Here is a 20,144-nt window from a genome sequence, read left to right on the forward strand (position 1 = left end):
TATTGTGGTTGGGAATTTCTTCCGGCTATGACTCCAGTAAACCCAATTTGATCGCTTGTTCTAATTTATTACACTTCAACAACGGCACATCGTGAACTAAATGCAGATGCTTTTCTATTTGGTGTTTCTGCATCACAATCCATCATCTAGTTGAGATTGTTCAACGGGAGGGACCTGAATGAAATGGATTCCAGATTACCAATTGCTCAACCAGTTCTGCAATTCCCGTTTTCATAATCAAACATCACGATAGAATGGGCATTGGCAACTCCATGGCACATCCGAGCACAACTGAGAAAAACTTGTAAAGCAAAGAAGCATAAAGACAAAAAGATCTCCATGGTCGTCATACTTGACCTTCAGATGGAAACTTGTGGAAGAGTTGCAGTCACCTGTTCCTCTAAGTTGAAAGACGTACCGAACTGCCAAAATCTGAATCGATCCACTGCTGTTAACAGAATCTCTATCGTTCAAGTCATTTCCGATGAATTTACAGGGGCTTTTCTTGTTAAGACTGGGAAGCCTAATATGGTTGATCGTGGCCAAAAGTCTTTTGGGTGCCAAAGTTAGTGTACAGAAAGAATTTTTGGTGGGAAAAGGGGATGGGATACATAAGAACCAGGATATTGTACTATGATGCACAGTTGGCTTGTGCAGGGCTCCCACCCCCTTTCATTGAAATAGTAGGGCCGCGAAAGGAGCTCTTACTGATTAAACGAGGGTCTAAAAACAATACCACGACCGTGATGTCATCATGAAAATGTCTTCTTACGCCTCGATCGATCTTTTTTAGGTCTGAGTACCGCATTTCTCGTTTCTTTGCTGCTTCCTGCAATGCAGCTTTGATAAGTCTCCTTGCAATTCCCTGCACATGTATGAAACAGTCGGTGATTACTGAGAAGTTAAAATCCTCATAAAAACCATCCCAACGTATATCGTATATGGATGATACTTGCCCAACTCGGTCTGACTAGGGCTTTGCACCAAGTCTGTATGCACCCAGTTACCCCATTCCCCAATGAAAGATGAACCCAATATGCAGCCAGTTTTTAAAGTTATCACTGATGATACAGAAATAAATCTTACATAAAAGAGAACTGCAACCTTTATTAGGACAACTTCTGTAGAAGAAAAATAGCAGAATTTTTATATTCACAGTGACCTTTCTGAATGGAGATTCAGCAATGCCTAGAAAATTCTTTTGGTGATTATAGCCACTCAATAGGATCTAAAATATCGATGAATATGCACATTAAGCTGCCCCAATGCAAAAAAAAATGGGAAAACAAATAAAATTTATGAATATCAAATAGGAAATGTTTCTCACATGACGTGGGTACTGGTGAATGATGTCAACTGCCTCCTGATTGCTAAGTTGCTCCCACAGACCGTCTGATGCAAATATAAGGAATAAATCATTAGGTTGGAGTTTATGCACTACTATTGATGGCTCAGCACTGAGAATGGGCTTTCCGAAGGGCTCAGGCAATCGGAACCTTGAAATGAGAGGTTCACGGTTGAACTCAGCATTTTTCAAGTAAGCATCACCAATAGACCTCGAGACCTGCATTGAGACATGATGATCAGAGCATGGATTACCACAGTTTAACTGACTGCTAAATGTTGGGTCTGTTGAACGCTACACTTTTAAAGCACCAATAACAATGTTCATGATACAATGTACTGAACATAAAACAGATAACAACTCACTCAGTCACTTAGTCTCTTTCTCTCTCTCTCAATCTCTCTTTCTGTTTGTGAACAATAATCTTAGTGATTTGTATATATCTCCTTTCTCACTAGTTTTTACATATTTTATTACTTGAAAAAACAACATTAACAGGTTTTTATATTCAATTTTTAGTATTAATTGCTTCTATACTTGAAATCACTTATACAACAAGATTTACTTCTACTGCTTAAAAAAATGTACAGAGAAGCCATTATAAAATCTCAAATAAGCTATTTGAGATCATCATACATGGAAATGAAAACCAGTTAGTTCAACTACCTTACCTGTATAATGCCCTTAACACGCCAAACTTTATGTTTCAGAACTACAATTTGTGAGTCATCTGGATGCAATTCATGGAGCTCTTGTCTTACAGATTCATGTCCTACATTGTGCTCTGACGACAATTGAACAGGTGCAACTTCTCTTAGAGCCTTTTCCAGTCTCCCTAAAACTACACGGGAATCTCCAAGATTTGCAGTATAAAGGTTTCCACCACATACAATTCCAACCAAAACGCATGATCCAACAGATGCTAACTGGGGCTTCTCTTGCCACTGTTTTCTTACTAGAGATATGAAACCCTCTTCAGTAGCTAAAAATGCTTTCTGTATGACATCAGGTGTCATCCCTTGCTGCTCTGATGCAAATTCTGCACAAACATTATTGTTTAAAATTTACTTAATATAAAGAACTGAAGCACTGAATGTCTCAGTGAAAAGTTCATCTTAATTTCATTTAAACAAATGATAGTTTAAACACTGCTTCGTTTTCTTTTTTCATTTACAGATCCTTGTAAACAAAGTAACTAAAAGATCTTTTTCTTTTGAACAATGAGAGAACGATTGTACTAACAGCTATTAAAAGATCAATTGATATATCCATTAGATCATACTAACAGGAGCCAGTTTCTGTAAAGCAAAATAACAATTAAAAGACATGAATGAAAAATCATAGAAAAAATAAAAAATGACAGAAAAGCTTCCAGAATCATAGAAAAAAAGCACATACTATTTAGATGCTTGAACAGATGCTCATTTATATACCGTGAGGTCTCAGGACCTCCATGGCCATCATAGATTCCCACATATGTTCCGAATGGGCCTGAGCTGAGCCAGCTCAATGGACCTGATTCAATCTGACTTTGATCCTCCACTAAACTATTTGCCTGGATGACTGCCATTGAGAATTCTCCACTAGCATGGGGGCCCAAATCTTTATACCAAAGAAGACCATCAGACCTGCCGGTAGTGTCGCTGCTTGAACTATCTTCTTCAGTTGCAGGTCGCCAACAAGGACTTACAATCCTCATTATACCAGAAGAATGTACCATTACTCACATCTTCCTCTGAAGAATTTGGGTAACAAAACTTGTGCAAACACGAATGTTAATTAAATCCCATTTCAGTTTACTTTTTGCTGAAGGCCTATCTCACCTGAACCACTCAAGCAATCAATACTTATCAACTTGAATCCCAAAAAGAAAACGAAAGTTAGAACTCAAATGTCATCATAGTTCCAATTGCACCCTTATATTACTCTTCTATCGAGACTAAAGCTAGCAGAATAAAACGATTAGCTGATATTCAGAACCAAGCGTCAATATACAAAGTGGTCTGAAGCTCACGAGCACAAACACATTCGGATTTGTGATCCAAAATTGAGTCAAAACTCGCTTCCGTTCCACTGTCCGCTTCACGGCATCACCCAAACATCCATCTATGGAATCACTGGAATTCACATTCGAAGCGCATAGCCAATCAGATGGTGAAACCACTTCAAGTGCCAGATTCTCACTAGAACTGAATCCAGGTAATTTATTGGTGTATGTTAAAGGTCTCGCGGGAGAAACCATGAATTTGTACAGAACTCCAAAACAAGGTATGGACAGACGCAGGAATGGGCGGGATCTGATAAAAGGACAAAGAATGGTTTGTTTGTTTTTTTTTTTTAAAGAAGAGATAATTTTGGAAGTTTTCCCAACATAACTTGATTTTTGGCTTCTCGTTGTTGCTGAGAGGAGAAACAAGAAGAAACAGGAAATGGGTTACGCGCACGAAAGAGAGGATTTAGAACTGACTCGTACGCCTAAAAAATTGGTTTGAGGACCTGCATCAAACCTTCAAGTAATTCAGAAAAAAATTAAGAGCGAGTAGGATAATTAATCATTCACCTCCGGCGAGGAGTTTCTGGGAATTAAAGAGAAATTCCGATCTTTGCATCACATACCGTGAATCTGGTTACTGGGTATTTGACAGCCCACGTTAGCTTGGAAATCCCAATAAGATTTTCAGCAGTTTCTGCACAGAGAGATGAGAAACAGATAAGAGGATGTTGTAGCAGAAGATCTTGAGATGGGTGTCAGAAGAGATCTAAATGGGAAGGTATAATAAAGGATGAATAGAATAGCAACAAGCCCCTTTCTCCCCCATCCTCCCGCTTTTGTTTCTAGTCTCCTCTTTTTGCCTTAGTTACAAATTTCTTTGTCGCGTTTTCAGACTGCTAAAAAAAATCATTGGAGGAGATTAAGAGAGGTGGGAAGAGCAACAAACCCACGTTTTTAGGTACCTTTGGCTCATCTCTTTCTCTCCTAAATCTTGATATTCTGGTTTTGATGGATCCACCCTCCAAATTGCCGGAGATTTAGAGAGACCCAGACAAAATCACCTCTTGCCCTGTTTTGTTTACTTGTTTTATTCCCCATTCTCATTCGTCATTTCATCTCTTCTTGTCCTCTACCCCCTGCCATTTTTCGTTTTGTGTTAAGATGATGAAATATCTGAGTGATCTGAAGTATACCCTCATTAATATGTATTACATGGTATTCTAAGGCATTGGCTGAATCAAATAGTTTGATGTTTGACCACATCTTACATTAAAATAGTTGGGTCACTTTTGCTTGTTGGCCACCCTTCATGCTCAGTCACAAAATTAAAATTGTTTTGAAATGAAAAGGATATGATCCCTTTAATTTCTTAGGGTATTTTTTTATTATTCTTATTCTCATGCTGTAAATTTCTTTATGAATTTTATTATTTAGTTAGTTAAACTAAAATTAATGTCATAATTATCCATTCGATTCAAATAATTCTATACATCATGGAGGTAAGAGAATGGGAAAAGAGGAGGGTCCTCTTACATAACACAAAATATTCATTAAATTAATTTTGGGCTTAATTATAATATAAAAGGATAAATCTTGAAATGTAATTATAGATTAGTTTGTAAGGGTGAATTTAGTATACAATTATTCAAGGCATAAAACCGATACTCTTAGTTAAATACGCCTCATTAGGATTCAATTACTAGTCGTCTGGGAAGACAACAGACCTGATTGGTTAGGCCAAGTTAGTCGATTTGTTCACCCCAGCCGTTACCAATGCCACTGCTCTTCTCAATTGCTACCAATGTCGTTGCTTTTCCCAACTGTTACCTGTGTCGCTGCTCTTCCCAAACGCTACCAATGCCGCTGCTTTTCTCATCTGTTACCAATGCCACTGCTCTTCCCAGCTGCTACCAATACCATTGTTCTTCTTCACCACTACTAGTGTCGTTGTTCTTCCCAACCGCTACTAATGTCGTTACTCTTCTTAACTACTACTAATGTCGTTGCTCTTCTCAGTCACTACCAATGCCACTACTCCTTCTAATTGCTACCAATTTCTATTGCTTTGGATTACTACTTCCACGAACTCGCTTCTATCTTCTTGAAGACCAAGATTGGACTCTCCTCTCAGAGTTCCTTCTTGCGGATGATAGAGATAAAGATAAAAAGGTGACTGAAACATCAACAAACTCAAATTATAGAGTTGTTAAAGCTATAAACTGTATTGTAACTCTATAAATACTGCATTCATGTACCCACAAACATAGTTAACATTGAATTGATGAATAATCTAACCATAAGATACTACAAGTGCCAAATCAACCCTAACGGTGGTTGGGTTGGCTTGAAAACATGACTGAATAGTGCCATTTAATTCGAAAAACCCACTTGAAACCAACAACATCGTATAAAGATCACGAGGCCTAGTCCCATTTTTTAAAAAGGGCAGCAATTTCTGTAGTCATAGCTTCATGCCATTTAGGCTCTTTAAGTGCCTGAGCAACTGAGGTAGGTTCTAGGGAAGGTGGAAGGAGGTGTTTGGCGGCTGTATATGTAAGGTGGGTATTGTGTCTAAAAATGTTATTTTAGAACGGATGATAAATCTGAGGGGCAGAAGGAGTGGAAGCAGCTGAGTCCTGGGGCGGAAGCGTGATCATCAAAAGAAAGGACTGTAGATAAATGGAGAATCCGTCGATGCCGTAGGTGGAGAGGATGAGTCTGACGTGTGTCAACAGAAGGGAAATAAAGAAAGTTGTGGAGGAGACAAGCTTGACGCGTCAGACGCAAGGGGAATGGGATGTTTAGCAGACACGGATTTGCTGGTCTGGCAAAGAATGAGTTCTGGCCGGTTGAAGACACGACTTTGGAGGAAAATGAGGAGCTGGCAGACGCAGTGGTCAGGTCTAAAATGGAACACAGACTCAATGAGGGTGCAGGTCATCGACTAAAACACCCCAGAAGATGGAAAAGACATCAGATTTATGAGACATGGAAACAGCCATATGGAAAAATGATCCACAAAAATAACTCGAATCAGATTTATTGAACGAATTTTGGATGATGGATGACCAATATCATTTTGCCATTCGTAAATGAAGATAGCTGAAAAATCTCTGGCACACATGAATTACTAATTATAAAGATTTTAAATTTATTAGTTAAAAAAAAGACTTCTTATTAGTTTGTGTTACCTGTTCACTTGAGAATTGGATGAATTCCCTTGGGATTGATTTTTTTTTTTCTTTTTGCTCATAGCGGTGATTGTTGTGACGGGCCGTGTTGGCAGTGAAATTGCTTCCTCTGTGCGCTCATTTATCTTCAAGCTTTAAAAATGATTTATATTCTATAAGCTTATCAAGCAGTTCTTCAGAACATATGGTAGAATCTCTGGCACGAATTGCCGCAGCAAGCTCCTTATATTCAGTGTCGGCTCCAATGCAGTGCCTGCTCGTCTGCTAGGCCGAGTAACAACAAAAGATGCATTAGCATAACTTTACTCAATGATAATTTAAAAAAAAAAACAAACGAAAACAACTGATTGACTGATCGAGAATTGTACTGAATTCATAATTACCCATCCGTTTAGATTGTTTATTGCCTTTTTTTCTGCTTGCTTTCAGTCAATGAATAACTGATGATAACATACACTTTCTTTTCCTCATATATTGATGCTGTTGAACAAACGAATTATAAACAGATAATATTATACTAAATTTCAATACCCTACTCTGAAAATTTGAAGACTCTACCCTCGACTGCATTTGATACAGTAAAAACGGGGTACCTAAATATACCCCAAAGCTTGATTGAGCAACAACAAATGACCTTCAGCAATTTCCTCCCACTGAATTTTGTAAATGGGATATAGCTGAAAGCGGGCAGAAGGCTGAACTTTATGGCGCCACTTGCTTCTGACTTTTCATTCCCAGTGCATCCTCTTCCTCATGACTTCTCTTCCTCCTTGTGACCATTTATGCCTACCTCTAAAGCTTCATGGCTCTGGTGCTCTTCACAAGTCAGCTTGCTCTCACCGATGATGACCTTGCCCTCCAGGACCTCCTCAGCATCGCTCAGTTTCCCCTGGATCAGATAATCCATGATCGAGTTGAGGTTGCAAACTCAATAAATTCAATAAAAAGATGGCACTAACTATCCATATGCACAAAACCAATTAATATCACCATCATAGCCTATATGCAACTATTTCTGAGATGGCTATACAAATTGCACTCCTGTTCTGCCTGATGGAACATAGATAGAATGGTATTTTCTAAGCATAGAGCAGTCAAATACTATCAATTGTCTTAGCTCCAACATTAGCCATATAACTGAATCTAGTGGATAAATACAGCCGAGGTGTTAATGCGCTCTAACAGAAAATTACATAAAAAGGTTATGAAAGGACTTCATTGCTCCTAAACATTTTTAGAAAATAAAAAAATTTACAGAAACAAAATTTATATTTGATCGAAAACCCCCCTTCCCTTCTCTTTCCAATTCCATGCACAGAAACATTTTAGGAGAGAGGTGGGCCCTTCCCGTGCAACTTTCTTTCCCATATAAATGATTCTATTAAAGTTTCAGTAGTGAACATCAGCCCAGAATTTCAGACCTATATTCAGAAATTGCCCCCACAAATGTTGAACACAGAAAAGGTCAGATGACATGTGTTTGAACACTAAAGACTCCAGTGATTTTGAACACAATTTGAGTTATTTTTAAGAAGTAATATAAAAAAATTGATGTGCAAAGAGGATGATAGTAATTCAAGGTTTTGCGCACAAAGCCTACCTGAAGCCAGAAGCCATTATGATGCACTAAGAAACCTTACCCACTGATGTGAAGATAACTGAAGCCTTAACAGCATATGCATTTGTCACGTTTAGACAAAAATTAGCAAAACAGAGATGTTCAATTCCACTGTAAGAGGTAATGCACAGATGGAAATTGGCAAAGGAAAACCTTACAGACCCCCCTCGGAAACATGTGACAAATTTCTATAAAATGCTTAAGAAACTCATCACCATTCCAGAGAAAAGTTTACATTAATAATAAAGTAAAATATGAAAAGAAAAAAAAAACTTAAAGATGTACCAAATGTAAAGTAACTACTAGAGCAATCATGCACAACTTGAGATCAGAGATTCAACCAAAATCGAACTGACTATAAGTCATATTGGAAGAACATACTAAGTAATGGCAGTCAAACAGAACATAGTTAAATTGCAAATATATTACCTTATTCCTGTCCCGCCAGCCAAGTCCAAATGGCCTAGAGAGCAACCCAATCTTTCTTACAGGCTGCTCTAGTGCAGAATCAAGCTTTGGTGAAGATCCAGTCCTGAAAACAAGCTATCTTTAGGGTGCTAATGGAGGACAGGTACACAAGCCTGAGGGTCATCAGGAAAACTGATGCCATATCGACACAAAAAAACTAATGATACTAGATTGTGTATTTTAATTACCTTGGAGATTGAATGTGTGCATGCTGTGCTTTACCCTGGCCATTTTGGTATTGCAACGTAGCCTCCAGCATTGTTTCTGCCATGACCACTCTTTTCTCCATTTGGGCAAGTGAGGCCATGGCCTCTTCATATTTTTCCTATAGAGAACAAGGAAGGATTGATAAAGCTACTGACTGAAAATAGAATGAGAGAGAAACCAATATCAGAGTATTAGCTCAAATTAGAGTAGGAAACAGGTCGAAGGGATAATTGAACAAAGCACCAATGCAGTACAAGCCAAAATGGGTCATGAATCTAACCACAATGCAGAGATGGCAAACTATAATAATACAGTGGGCAAATTTCAAGGAACGTTGATAAGCTCCACCAGCCAAGAAAGATAATCAAGCAAGAGAACCTGAAGCACATGAGTAGCATATCTTTGAGCAGCAGCACCTTGTTCAGCCAATATGCGTGCATCTTCGGTTACCCTCTGTTCTTGCTCCACCCTCATCAAGACCTACATAAATTTTCTTCGTTAGATACTGTGGCAAACAAAATGTGACTGACAAAGCGATAATAATAATAGAGAGATAATTTATACAATTTTACATACTTTTACACGTTTCTTCTTTTCTTTTTTTTCCCAGTAGGCTGCTCTTGTTTATTTTTTCCCTGTTAATACAAATTCCTAACAACTAAGAGAGGCAGACAGGCAGACACACACACAAAAAGGACAGAATCTCAAACCAACATATTCCTGCAGGAAGTAGACATGTATACACACAAACAAAGACCCAATATCCCATTATCACTTAGTTTCTAGTTGATTTTATATTTCTTTTACTGATGTTACTGAGTCAATACCAGAAATAACCAGTCACCATGCACTAATCTACACCAGGAAGAACAAACCAATACAACAGCAAGAACCGAGATAGTACACCTGAAGCATTGCATGTTCTTGTTCCTGCTTGTCTGCAAGGGTTTGCTTTAGATCAGCCACCTCCTGCTCCAACTGCTCAACCTGTACCAAATATTCACAACCTTAGCCCCTTTACAATTCCATGATATTCAAGGCACTGACAAGTCAACACCAGTTGAAGGGTAAAAAGAATCTCTAACAATACAGCACTTTGTTGGCCCAAAACACTATGTGCAACTTGTTAAGGAATAGTCCCACATAGATTTGTGAGAACAAAGATCTTGAGTTTATTAGCTGGAAAAGAGGTTTCCTAAGTTGGCTAGTCACTTTGGGATGGGCCTTGGACCCAACTTCACATGGTATCAGAGCAGGTACTCATATGTGGACCTACACCTAAACTATCCACTTGTAGAGCTACAAAGAGGGCATACACTTAAAACTATCCACTTGTAAAGCCACAAAAGAGAACCTACACCTAAACTATCCACTTATAGAGACACAAAAGAGGCCTACACCTTAAATTATTCACTTGTAAAGTCACAAAAGAGGGCATATACCTAAATTATCCACTAGTAGAACCACAAAAGAGGGCCTACACGTGAGGCGGAGTGTTAAGGAATAGTCCCACATGGATTATTGAGTACAAAGATCTTGAGTTTATTAGTTGGAAAATAGGCTTCCTAAGTTGGCTAGTCATTTTGGGATGGACCTTGGACCCAACTTCACACAAGTCAACATGCAAAAGCTGGAAATGCCACTCTTAGTCCAAATTCCTGCTTTGGTTTCTTTCTGTTAACTTGTTCTGGGGGTTTAAAAATTAAATAAATAAATAACGTTTAAAACAAAATTTCATGTAGACCAATATCAAAGAATATTTTTAATTGTAGTGAATAACATATTAAATAAAGTTTAAACAAGGTTTAGGGAACATGGTTTAAGCAAAACGAATGATGTTTCACACACCAAAATAATTTGGAAATCCAAAGTTAATATCCATCTCCATAAACCCTCAAAAGATTTTATTCAACTTTTATATGTATCTACTACACCCCCTTGATTTCTCCAGCATATATATATGAAAATAACAGAAATATAAGCAAAGTTGGATTCAAGAATATCTCTCTTTTAAAGATCATATTTAGTCAGCTTCCTCCTAAGGTCCAGTTATGTATGTTTCCATGTGTGCCTAATCTTCTTTTAATTCTTAAACCATTAAAGACAGGCAAAAAGATGTTATATTGTGGAGGTGTATTCTCTTCTCATGTTTCTCTTTTGTTTGCTACTGTCATCCTTTTTCATTTCCTTTTTCTACCTTTCCCTGAATTAAAATTTCTAAGACATGAACTGTTTTACCCTACGATTTTCAAGTTTTTCCTTCAAGAAATAGTTTATGCTCCACCCATACTTCGAATATGTACAAAAGAAATCTAGAGCCACCAATTGAGAAAATGGTTTTTCACATAGAAAGCCAGATAAAAGGGATAAAAGGAAGAAGAGTAATCCGAAGGATATCATTTAACTGTCACAGTAGTTAACATACTCAGCAGTGCATGGAGCCAAAAAGTAGATATATATATATATATATATATTTATAGATCAAAGCTGACAAAAGCACAGTTTCTGCCGAAATATGCTTAAAATAGTTTCATTATTTCATGAAAATATAGTTCAATTTTTTATTTTAAGGAAAACATAGTTTCATTTCAAGGCACTCATCCAAGATAATTTCCTTTTTTTCCCACTCTGTATTTCCAAGGGAATTGTGCTACTCAATATTAAAGATCTCCACCAGTCAGCCAGAATCAGAAGTTTTGTGCAAGCAGAGCAACCAAATATATGGTTCCCGCAGGTGGGGCAGACCATAAAACTGAGAACTCACAACTGCATAGAACTTCATGGAAATTCCATGTTTTGGAAAATTTTGATGAAGATTCCAAATTTCAACCACAAGGCCACTACAGGCCCCCCAAATTTCCACAGGCATTTTTGAATAAAGAGAAAATAACTCATGTTTTTTTTTTTTCTTTTGACCAGAAGATAACTTAGGAAGGTGACAATGTTAGAGCAGTCACTTTTCATGTATACCCTTGCACTCAAAAGCCGTCTGTTATCTTGTTTAACCATCTCCATCAGTGCCGTCTCCAACTCTTCAGCCCTGAACAGGAAGTGCCAAAAACTTCTGGAGTTAAGAAATGAAAAAAAAAGTTCTAGAGTTAGGAAATGAAAATTTCTCTCATTATAGATATATCTGAAGTATTTGCAATGATGTTTTACCAATATTTTTTTTTTAAGTAAATGTTTTACAACTAACTCTCAACCATTGAATCTCTAATATATGACAGCATATATATGATACCCAACCTTGTTGCTTTAGTGAATTTGAAACCCAAACACAACATTGTTCACAAATGGACAAATAGACAATATTACAAGGAGAGCTCCAGCAGAAAAATAACAACATTAGAGTGACAAGGGTGATAAGATCGCAGCAGAAGTTGGAACACCCACAAGCTTGATGAGATCAAGAGGCTCCCATAATATAAATCTTCATTATACTAAAAGCATGCAAGTAGGCTAACGTTTATTGACTGTTACAAGATCATCTCTTCTTAGAGCTTCAGAATAAGAGATCAATATAGCTGCATTTCAACTTTACCAAAATAAATAAATACTAAATGAGAGAGAATGAGAGAGAGTCTGATTAAGTGAATGAGAAGAATAAAGACCATGGTAAAGACAATACAAAATGGATGCATAAACAAAATACCTGAGGATAGCTGATCTTTTCTCCTCCAGTAATTTGCATAACTCAACCTTCAACCACACAATCTGGATAAAATTGTGATACTTGTTATTTTGGAAATGGAAGATGGTATAATAGAACTAAGTTCCACAAACTGGTCTTACGGGGAAAAAGAAAAGAGAAGAAAAAAAATGGACCTGTTCCTGGAGATCTCGAACAGAATCTACATCAGATTCGCCGGCTAAATTATTTAGAAAATCATCAAGGTTTCCAGACTGAGACTCTGAAAGAGAAAGATCACCATTCCTTTGCTTGTCACCCAATCCATCATTTCTCGAATCCTGTATAATTGATCCAGGATCATGCTTGAAACTGTATAACTTTGATGCAAGACCCTGAGAATCCCTATAGATACGAAGTCCTTTAGCTCTCTCTTCAATGATGGCAATGACAGCTGGGCGGTGTTTTTTCCTCAACTCCTGCAATCTTTCTTCCTTCACAGCCTGATAACCCATGCATGCAGTCAATACAAGTTGGCTGCTATCAAAAGTTGAACCAGCAAGAGACTGCAATAAAGTGACAGCATCTCCAGCATCCTTTGTTGTAACTAATGTGGGCCCTACAAAATCATAAAAAGCATAACAAGGAAACATTAACCAATAGGGTACAATGAGCATCCCTTCTGAGGGATGACAAGAAAATGTCTATAGTTGTAGGAAATCTTTTGTTGCAGCAGCAAGGGCATCTGATGTCCCACATTGAAAAGTTGAGGGGGTTTTAGTCCTCAGAAAACAAGAGTAGGGTAACTTAGATCGGCTAGGCATCTTGAGGATACCTGTCCCAATACAAGTGGATAAGTGCCTGCAGATACCTTGGACAGGGTCACCATATCATGGGGCCCACAGAAGGATTGTGTGTTCCACAAGGAAGGCAATCAAGGATCAGTCAGTCGGAGGAGCTGTCACGGTTGCAAAGGCTATGCCGTGTTCCACATTAAATAAGTGGGGAGGGTTTTGAAGCCTTAATAGCAGTAGGAGGCATTGGATAGGTTAGTCATTTTGAGCACAACTGACCACATGACATTGCTCCCTTCAGCTTTATCTAGGAAATTTTATAAATTCTTGTCTTTACAGTCCTCTTTTCTTCTTTCTAAATATGCAATGCATTCAATGATGTGAAAAGGAAAACTGAAATAACCAGATGTGAATTACCCAGTACCATATAACTCCATCACTGCTAGAGCAGTTCGAAAGAGCATAACACGATTTCCCTCGAACAGCAGCACATCCCACACCCTAAGTACTGTAGATCACAAGAAGTCAGCAGCAGTACTTCAGAGAAGGAAATCATTTTAGCTAGCCAACAGTATCCAGTGTGTTTGCCTTGAATAAATTCATCATTATCAAAAAACAAAACAAAAAAAAAGTATGCAGTGTGCTTAATCAATGATAATGTCACAATATCAACAATAAAACCTGACCACTTTCCCAGGGAAGCATGTTCACGAACATCGAAAGAAACCAAGGTCCACTGACCCAAGCCACTTCCACTCCAAGAAAATCAAGATGATTAACTGCATTCAATCCATGATTAAAAACAAGTATTACAAACATACACATGAATTGTGCTTAATTAAAGCACTGGCAACAATAAAAATAGGTCATACTGCCATGAACACTCTCAAGTGAAAGATCCCATCAGATGCAAATGTCTCATAAGACTTGTATATTGAAGCTAATGGGTTTAAATAGATTAACATTGGTCTCATTTAGTTGACTTGAAAACAGCACAAATGCCACTGCCCCAATTCAAGTATTGGATACTCAAGGGAAGTTTCAGATTGAGAGGTATCTTTTATTGGTATTACAGTAGTAAGAGGCACATACCCAATTTGGGAAATTTCTCACGCATAATCTCCTCAAAGACAAGCTGGTCCACCTGAATGAGGAAAGCAGCAACTGATTTAAAACATCTTCATCAGGCTAGACAAGCACTTTAGTGTCAACAAAGAGAAAATAGGTAAATAGACATTATTCAATAAGCAGCAGTCAGGAAAATGGTGACTCAGAAGTGACCTGAGATTCAGTCATTTCCTCTGTGTAGTATCCATCAAAGTAGTCGTCTATGATTCCCATCAAAGTCCTGAAAGATTTTGATCAATAGTTGCCAAATGCACAGCACTAATAATATTTATATGAGACATGAAAACAATATTAACCATATCACCAAATACTTGCTTCCAGTTTACAAAAATCCTCAAAATGATCTGAATAAGTAAACCTTTGATTTCCTCCTTTGGAAGGTCAGAAACCTACCAAAAAGCATTTTCCTCAGGCATCAGCAACAGTAATAAGCCAGCGAAGAAATTCATCGCCTGGATGTGGATCGAAGAACAGGAAAAACAAAAGCAATCAGTACAGCATGATGCACATTAATGCACCACACATAAAGAGAATAGACATGATTACTAGAAGTAACCCTGAGGATGCTCATATGTATGCATATGTATACATGCACATATAAAATCATGTTTATGCTAATAGATAGTATAAATCATGCATATTCTGGAACTATGCCTAAACACCCCACATACAGCCATAAAAATTGTTAAAAAAATGATATCTGTGATTACTAATATGCCTCTCCACAAGAAGCTATTCCAGAGGCAATTTAACAAAGCCCAAAATGAGAATTGTCCAACCTCGTAATAAAGAATTATCTTCAAACTGCATAGCATGTTCAAAAGAAAAGGCAAAGGTCAATCATTAGTGATGTGAAGAGTGATGAGAAGTTCTATAAGTGATTTGGTTGTAAATCTCGTGTCAGATTATAGTTAGCTTACCCGCATCCTCTTGTAGTTGGCCTCTTTGTTGCCTTGTATACTTTTCTTTTTTAACAATTTTTTTGTCTTTTTTTCCAGAATAAGAAGCCAGATGCATGAAATAGGAATAAAGTAATCATATATCTGAATCCATCTATAAGTATACTTTCTAGTGGACTGGGCCTTTGGTTGTCACATTCACAGGGAGGGGGAATGAAACAAAAAAAGATAAATATTATCTTACATTGAATGAAACTATAAGTATATCCTATATTTACAGAACTTTACTGCAAGGGCCATTCACACTATTACGCAGCAGATGTTCCAACACATAACACTGGAAATAGGATTCTCATCTTTTTCAAAACAACGAGAAACAAGAATTCATTAAGAAAGCTAAAATAAAAGCCACGAACAATAAAGACAAGGGCAAGTGGAAATAGTAGACTCTCCGCATATTTTTCTTTCTCTCCCCTCCGCACACAAGTGGAGTTAACGATTACTTCTTTTTTTTAAGTAATCTCTGCTTATACTAATTAATATAAAAACTTCTACGACAAAGTAATTCATTTCATGCAGATTATTTCATGAACATGAGACAAGAAGCACAAAGTCAAGAAGAGTGACCAGTCAGTTAAGAATGTTAGATATTCACCACAAAATTTCAATATTCCAGTAACCTTCATCAACAACATAAAGAGATGAAAATGTCAAGTAGATGTACCTGACAATAACCAACTGATGGATTGTGCCGAGCATAAGCTGTAAGTAAGCGCCTCAAGGCATTTCTACCATCCTCATCCAAAGCAGGATGCCCTGGGAAAGTTCGAGGCAGATCCTGCCATAGTTGCCAAAATAGGAGAACTTACATACCTACAAACAAGTTTTTTTCTTTTTTGGAGAATGATAGCCACAAGGAAAAGGGTTCAACAACAACAACAAGAAAAAAAAAGACCAGCTGGTGTCCTTGTTGTTGGAGTTTCAGGGTTATTATTGCCCTTTTATATGTGTACATGTGGTTCTTCTAGTTATTTAGTTCTGGTGAAGAGATAGGATGTTATTGGGTGTCCTTTGTTTCAGTTATTTTTTGTTCTTAATTCGTTTTCTATGTAAAAGAGTTTAGAGGGGTAATTTGGTATATTCATGTAATTGTCACTTAAGCTGCTTAATAAAATAGGGTTCAGAGTCAATTTCTAACTCCTAATGAGGTGCTGGCTCTTGTACCTTTTCTCTCTTTCTCTTCTATCTTCTTCATCACTTCATCTATCTTCTCCTTTTCTGCTTCAAAACTTCTTTTGTATAGTTTTTTATCACTTTTTATTAGTTTCTTTGCAGGCTTTGGTTTGTATTTTCATTGTAGTCTTGTTTTTATGTTTTTTGTGAGTCGGAGAGTTTGCCTGGTTTTTGTGAGCCGGATTTTCTGGCAGTTTTGATTGCATCTTTTTTTCTTTCTCCTCTCTTTAATGATTATGCTCATTATTTTCAAAAAAAATAAATAATAAATAAAGAGAGAATGATAGCTACGAACAAGTTAACAATATAACATACGGAATTAACGATATTGATTTCTAATACAAACTTCACACTTCAGAATCTAGTTACCTTCTCGATTTGCCCTTTCCATTTCTCTGGTGCACATTCACTTTTTTTATTTGCCTCTTTGTCTGTCTCATTAGAAAGAGTACCATCACTCTCCTTGCCATCATCAGAATTCGTCCCCACTGCCAGAAGATCTTGGTAGTAGTTCTCCACTCTGCGGGTTCTCACGCCCACAAAAGCTTGCCAAAGCTGTAATTAACAATTAGAAACATAAAATATGGAACTTCATACTTCACAAGTTGCCAGGTACGAGCAGACAAACATGAAGCACAGAGCTGAAAGGTAGTACTAATTATACCTCTCCCCTCAGGGCCATAGGAACTCCTCCATGAACAAGGCACTCCAACTCTTCTTTCCATGGGTACAATGATTCAGGAGAGAGCCCATCAGAAGATGCATTTGTGCTTTCACTTGAAGGTACATCTTGAACAGGATCTGACCTCTCAACATCATAAAATTCTTCCTCAGAATCATCTTCTGAAGCTCCTCTCCCATGCTTTGTCTCATCAATTGTAGGAAGATGTGACCCACTTCCAACTTCTTCCTGCTCTCCTTTTATACCAGTTTTTCTCTTTTTGACTCGAAAACTCATCATATGTTCAAAAGCACTAAGAGAAGGTCTAATTTGGGTCCATATTTGAACTTTATGCAGTCTTTCTTCTTCAACTTTGTTATCACCTGAAGCTGATTCTGCTAGACCGTTACATTCTATGCTATCCAAACATTCCTGTCCAAGATCTTTTCCTGAAACACTCTCTGTAGATTCTTCTAATTGTTTAAGTTCCGGCAATTTTTCAGTTTCATGGAAATCTGTGCTTTCTTGCTCCAATGACAACTCCTTGAGGGGTACTTCAGCTGCCACAGCTTGCCTTTCAAGAAAATTCCTCCATCTTTCTGATCTCTCCTCTTCTTCTTCCTGTTAGTAGAACAGAACAATCTTCAGCAAGTATGACTAGCAAAATTTCTTTGCACAACATAGAAGTTTCCTACAACACAAAAACTAATAATAAGAACAATAAATCTAAGTACACCTTGTAGATAGTAGCATACTCCCTATACCGGTGCAAGTGTTGGGGCCGCACGGCGAATCCATATGCATCCCTATTCAAAACAACACTAATCAATTTTAAGAAGCAAAAAGTTTCCTCGATCTGCAAATGCAATCGCGAAGCTTAGCGAAAACAAATAATAATTTCTCTCTACCAGCTTTGGACCCAAGCAAGAATAATGCTACAATCTCACCCAACCTTCGATTACCACCAGACTAGAACAGGGAAAAATATAAACATGTAGAATTTTCTCCTACAAACTTAAAATATACGAAACGTATACACGAACACGGTAGAATTCAGAAAATGAGCATCATTTTACCTACAATCAACTGCCATAGAAAGCTTATTCGATTATAAACGCCTCGGAGTGCTAATTCTAATGTCCATGTGGGCTAGATCGCTATATGAATCACAAGGACCACCGGTAAGCCCCGATTCGCAAAAGGAACTACAGCTGTCGTTACTGACATTTCAAGATCCGAGCTGAAAACAGAGCGTAGACAGTAGACTCCTCTCCATTGTACTCAAGAGAATTGAAATTCAAAAAAAAAAAAAAAAAAAAACACAGATGACTATTCAAAAATGACAAAAATGTCGTTGCCCGTCTGGCGATCGACGCAAAAACGCACACCGCATTGAGTTCGTTACCGGAAACCAGCATTTCGTGAAGACGAACAGAAATGTAGCAGGCGAGGAAAAACCTAGAATCAAATTGAGCGTAGACACGTAGCTTCTTACTGCGGATAGAATTAACGAGAAAAACGGAGCGGAGGCGGACACGTGGTCAGATCGGAAGGCCGTGGGGATCTTACCTCTTATGTTCGAAACTGATGACCGGCAAACTCCTTTCTGCCTTCATTTTCTGGCTTCCGTAGTTTGAGCTTGGGCAGATCGGCTGATATTCGGCTCCTTGATTTCTGCAACCGAATTCTCTCTCTCTCTCTCTCTCTCTCTCTCTCTCGCCTCCTCGTCCAGAGCTGTACTTAGTTTCTACCTGGTGGAATCTCCTTGGTTTCTATCTGGTAGTATCTGAAGCAGCTGCTGGCCTAATGGAGATCCCCTCGCACGCGCCCATCCCACATGCACGGAGACCCACGCACGCGCTTCTCGACAGCAGAGAAGGGGAATGGGCCGATAGTATCTGGCCTAAACAAATGGTACAGCGTCGACCCGACCACTTCACCGAGTCAATGACCGGGTCAAGTTTTATTACAGATTTACAGGGGTGGGACCTGAAGCATAATCCTCCTCTTTTCTTCCAGCAAAAGTACCTTTCCATCAGCCCAAATTTGGGAGGTGGCGAGTTAATTAATCATGACTGCTCGCAGTGGCCCCACAGTACTAGCCATGTGAGCGCCATCTGGGGTGGGTCCCGGCACAAAAAGTGCGTTCACCCTCAATGATAAAAGGTCGGGTTTCATGTAGGGGAGTGTGAGTGTCGGTAATGAAGCCTTTGACGAGAAAATTTGCAATCAATTGCAGTCAGAGAGAGAGAGAGAGTGTCCCACATGTAAAAAGGTCCATTAATTTTTGTTAGGGTGCCATCAAACATATATTTTTTTTTTTTGTAGAAAATGTAAAAAATGGGTGGAAAATGTACACATATACATATGCACAAATAAAAACTCTCTAGTGTGCACCTTCCTAGCTCAACATGTCTCTCTGGAAGGATCTCACATATCTCATCACGTCGAGAGCAAACCTCTTTTCTATCGCGTCTGCGACAATGGGTGGAAAACATCAAGCACAACAGGTCCCATCTGGTCATAGCTTGTTTCCAAATCTACATCAAAAGCTACTTCTACCTCTAACAAGATGCCAGAGTCAAATCCTTCTCAGTCAACAGCAACAGCTGCTCTGCAACAACAGCAGCGGCAACATTGTTCATTACAACGATGTGCTGCGGAGATTCACCGTCGCTGCTCTCCAGAGAACACCTATGCCCTTTCATTCACGTTCCTACCTGAGACTCCTCCCGTTGGTTTAACTCTGGTTCCTGAGCTATAATATTGCTGGAGAACTTGTTCGTGCAAAACTTCCCAATCTGAGGATGTCTTGTATGGGTATGTACGAGACGACTGGACGGGAGGAAAGAAGCAGCTAGGTTGAAGGCCCAAACTACCACAAAAGTCCTCGGATTGAAGGCCTTTAGAAGTCATTTTTTGATGGAAAATCTAGTACAAGAGGGAGTGTTGAAGAACAGGTACAAGAAAGTCTTATAT

The 20,144-nt window shown here is 38.3% G+C and overlaps 2 protein-coding genes across 5 annotated transcripts; both read right to left on the reverse strand.

Annotated features, from left to right (window-relative positions):
* Positions 1–188: 188 nt before the first annotated feature.
* Positions 189–4,481, reverse strand: LOC137965704 (probable protein phosphatase 2C 38). 3 transcript variants are annotated; one of them, XM_068812019.1, is made up of 6 exons: positions 4,301–4,481; positions 3,962–4,032; positions 2,744–3,841; positions 2,017–2,384; positions 1,328–1,564; positions 189–865 (listed from the first exon to the last, which is right to left on the reverse strand). In XM_068812019.1, the coding sequence occupies exons 3-6, from the start codon at positions 3,063–3,065 to the stop codon at positions 632–634; spliced, it is 1,161 nt and encodes a 386-aa protein (XP_068668120.1). In that variant the 5' UTR covers positions 3,066–3,841; positions 3,962–4,032; positions 4,301–4,481; the 3' UTR covers positions 189–631. The 3 variants fall into 3 exon arrangements, with proteins under 3 accessions (XP_068668120.1, XP_068668121.1, XP_068668119.1); XM_068812020.1 differs by having other exon boundaries at positions 2,744–3,852; XM_068812018.1 differs by having other exon boundaries at positions 2,744–4,032; positions 4,289–4,481.
* A 2,416-nt stretch (positions 4,482–6,897) lies between these two features.
* On the reverse strand, positions 6,898–18,941 carry LOC137965623 (uncharacterized). Of its 2 annotated transcripts, XM_068811896.1 has the most exons (18): positions 18,735–18,936; positions 17,902–17,971; positions 17,169–17,786; positions 16,874–17,059; positions 15,996–16,109; positions 14,766–14,824; positions 14,526–14,592; positions 14,337–14,388; positions 13,931–14,023; positions 13,669–13,752; positions 12,648–13,069; positions 12,475–12,536; positions 11,793–11,862; positions 9,729–9,809; positions 9,201–9,302; positions 8,804–8,940; positions 8,577–8,679; positions 6,898–7,418 (listed from the first exon to the last, which is right to left on the reverse strand). In XM_068811896.1, the coding sequence occupies exons 1-18, from the start codon at positions 18,779–18,781 to the stop codon at positions 7,281–7,283; spliced, it is 2,505 nt and encodes an 834-aa protein (XP_068667997.1). In that variant the 5' UTR covers positions 18,782–18,936; the 3' UTR covers positions 6,898–7,280. The 2 variants fall into 2 exon arrangements, with proteins under 2 accessions (XP_068667997.1, XP_068667998.1); XM_068811897.1 differs by lacking the exons at positions 6,898–7,418; positions 8,577–8,679; positions 8,804–8,940 and adding an exon at positions 9,399–9,457 and having other exon boundaries at positions 9,200–9,302; positions 18,735–18,941.
* Positions 18,942–20,144: the final 1,203 nt, after the last annotated feature.

Source organism: Aristolochia californica, unplaced genomic scaffold (assembly GCF_029961685.1).
Source record: "Aristolochia californica isolate CCGP_79_NKW_82.1479 unplaced genomic scaffold, dmAriCali1.0.hap1 SCAF_5, whole genome shotgun sequence".
Taxonomy (NCBI): domain Eukaryota; kingdom Viridiplantae; phylum Streptophyta; class Magnoliopsida; order Piperales; family Aristolochiaceae; genus Aristolochia; species Aristolochia californica.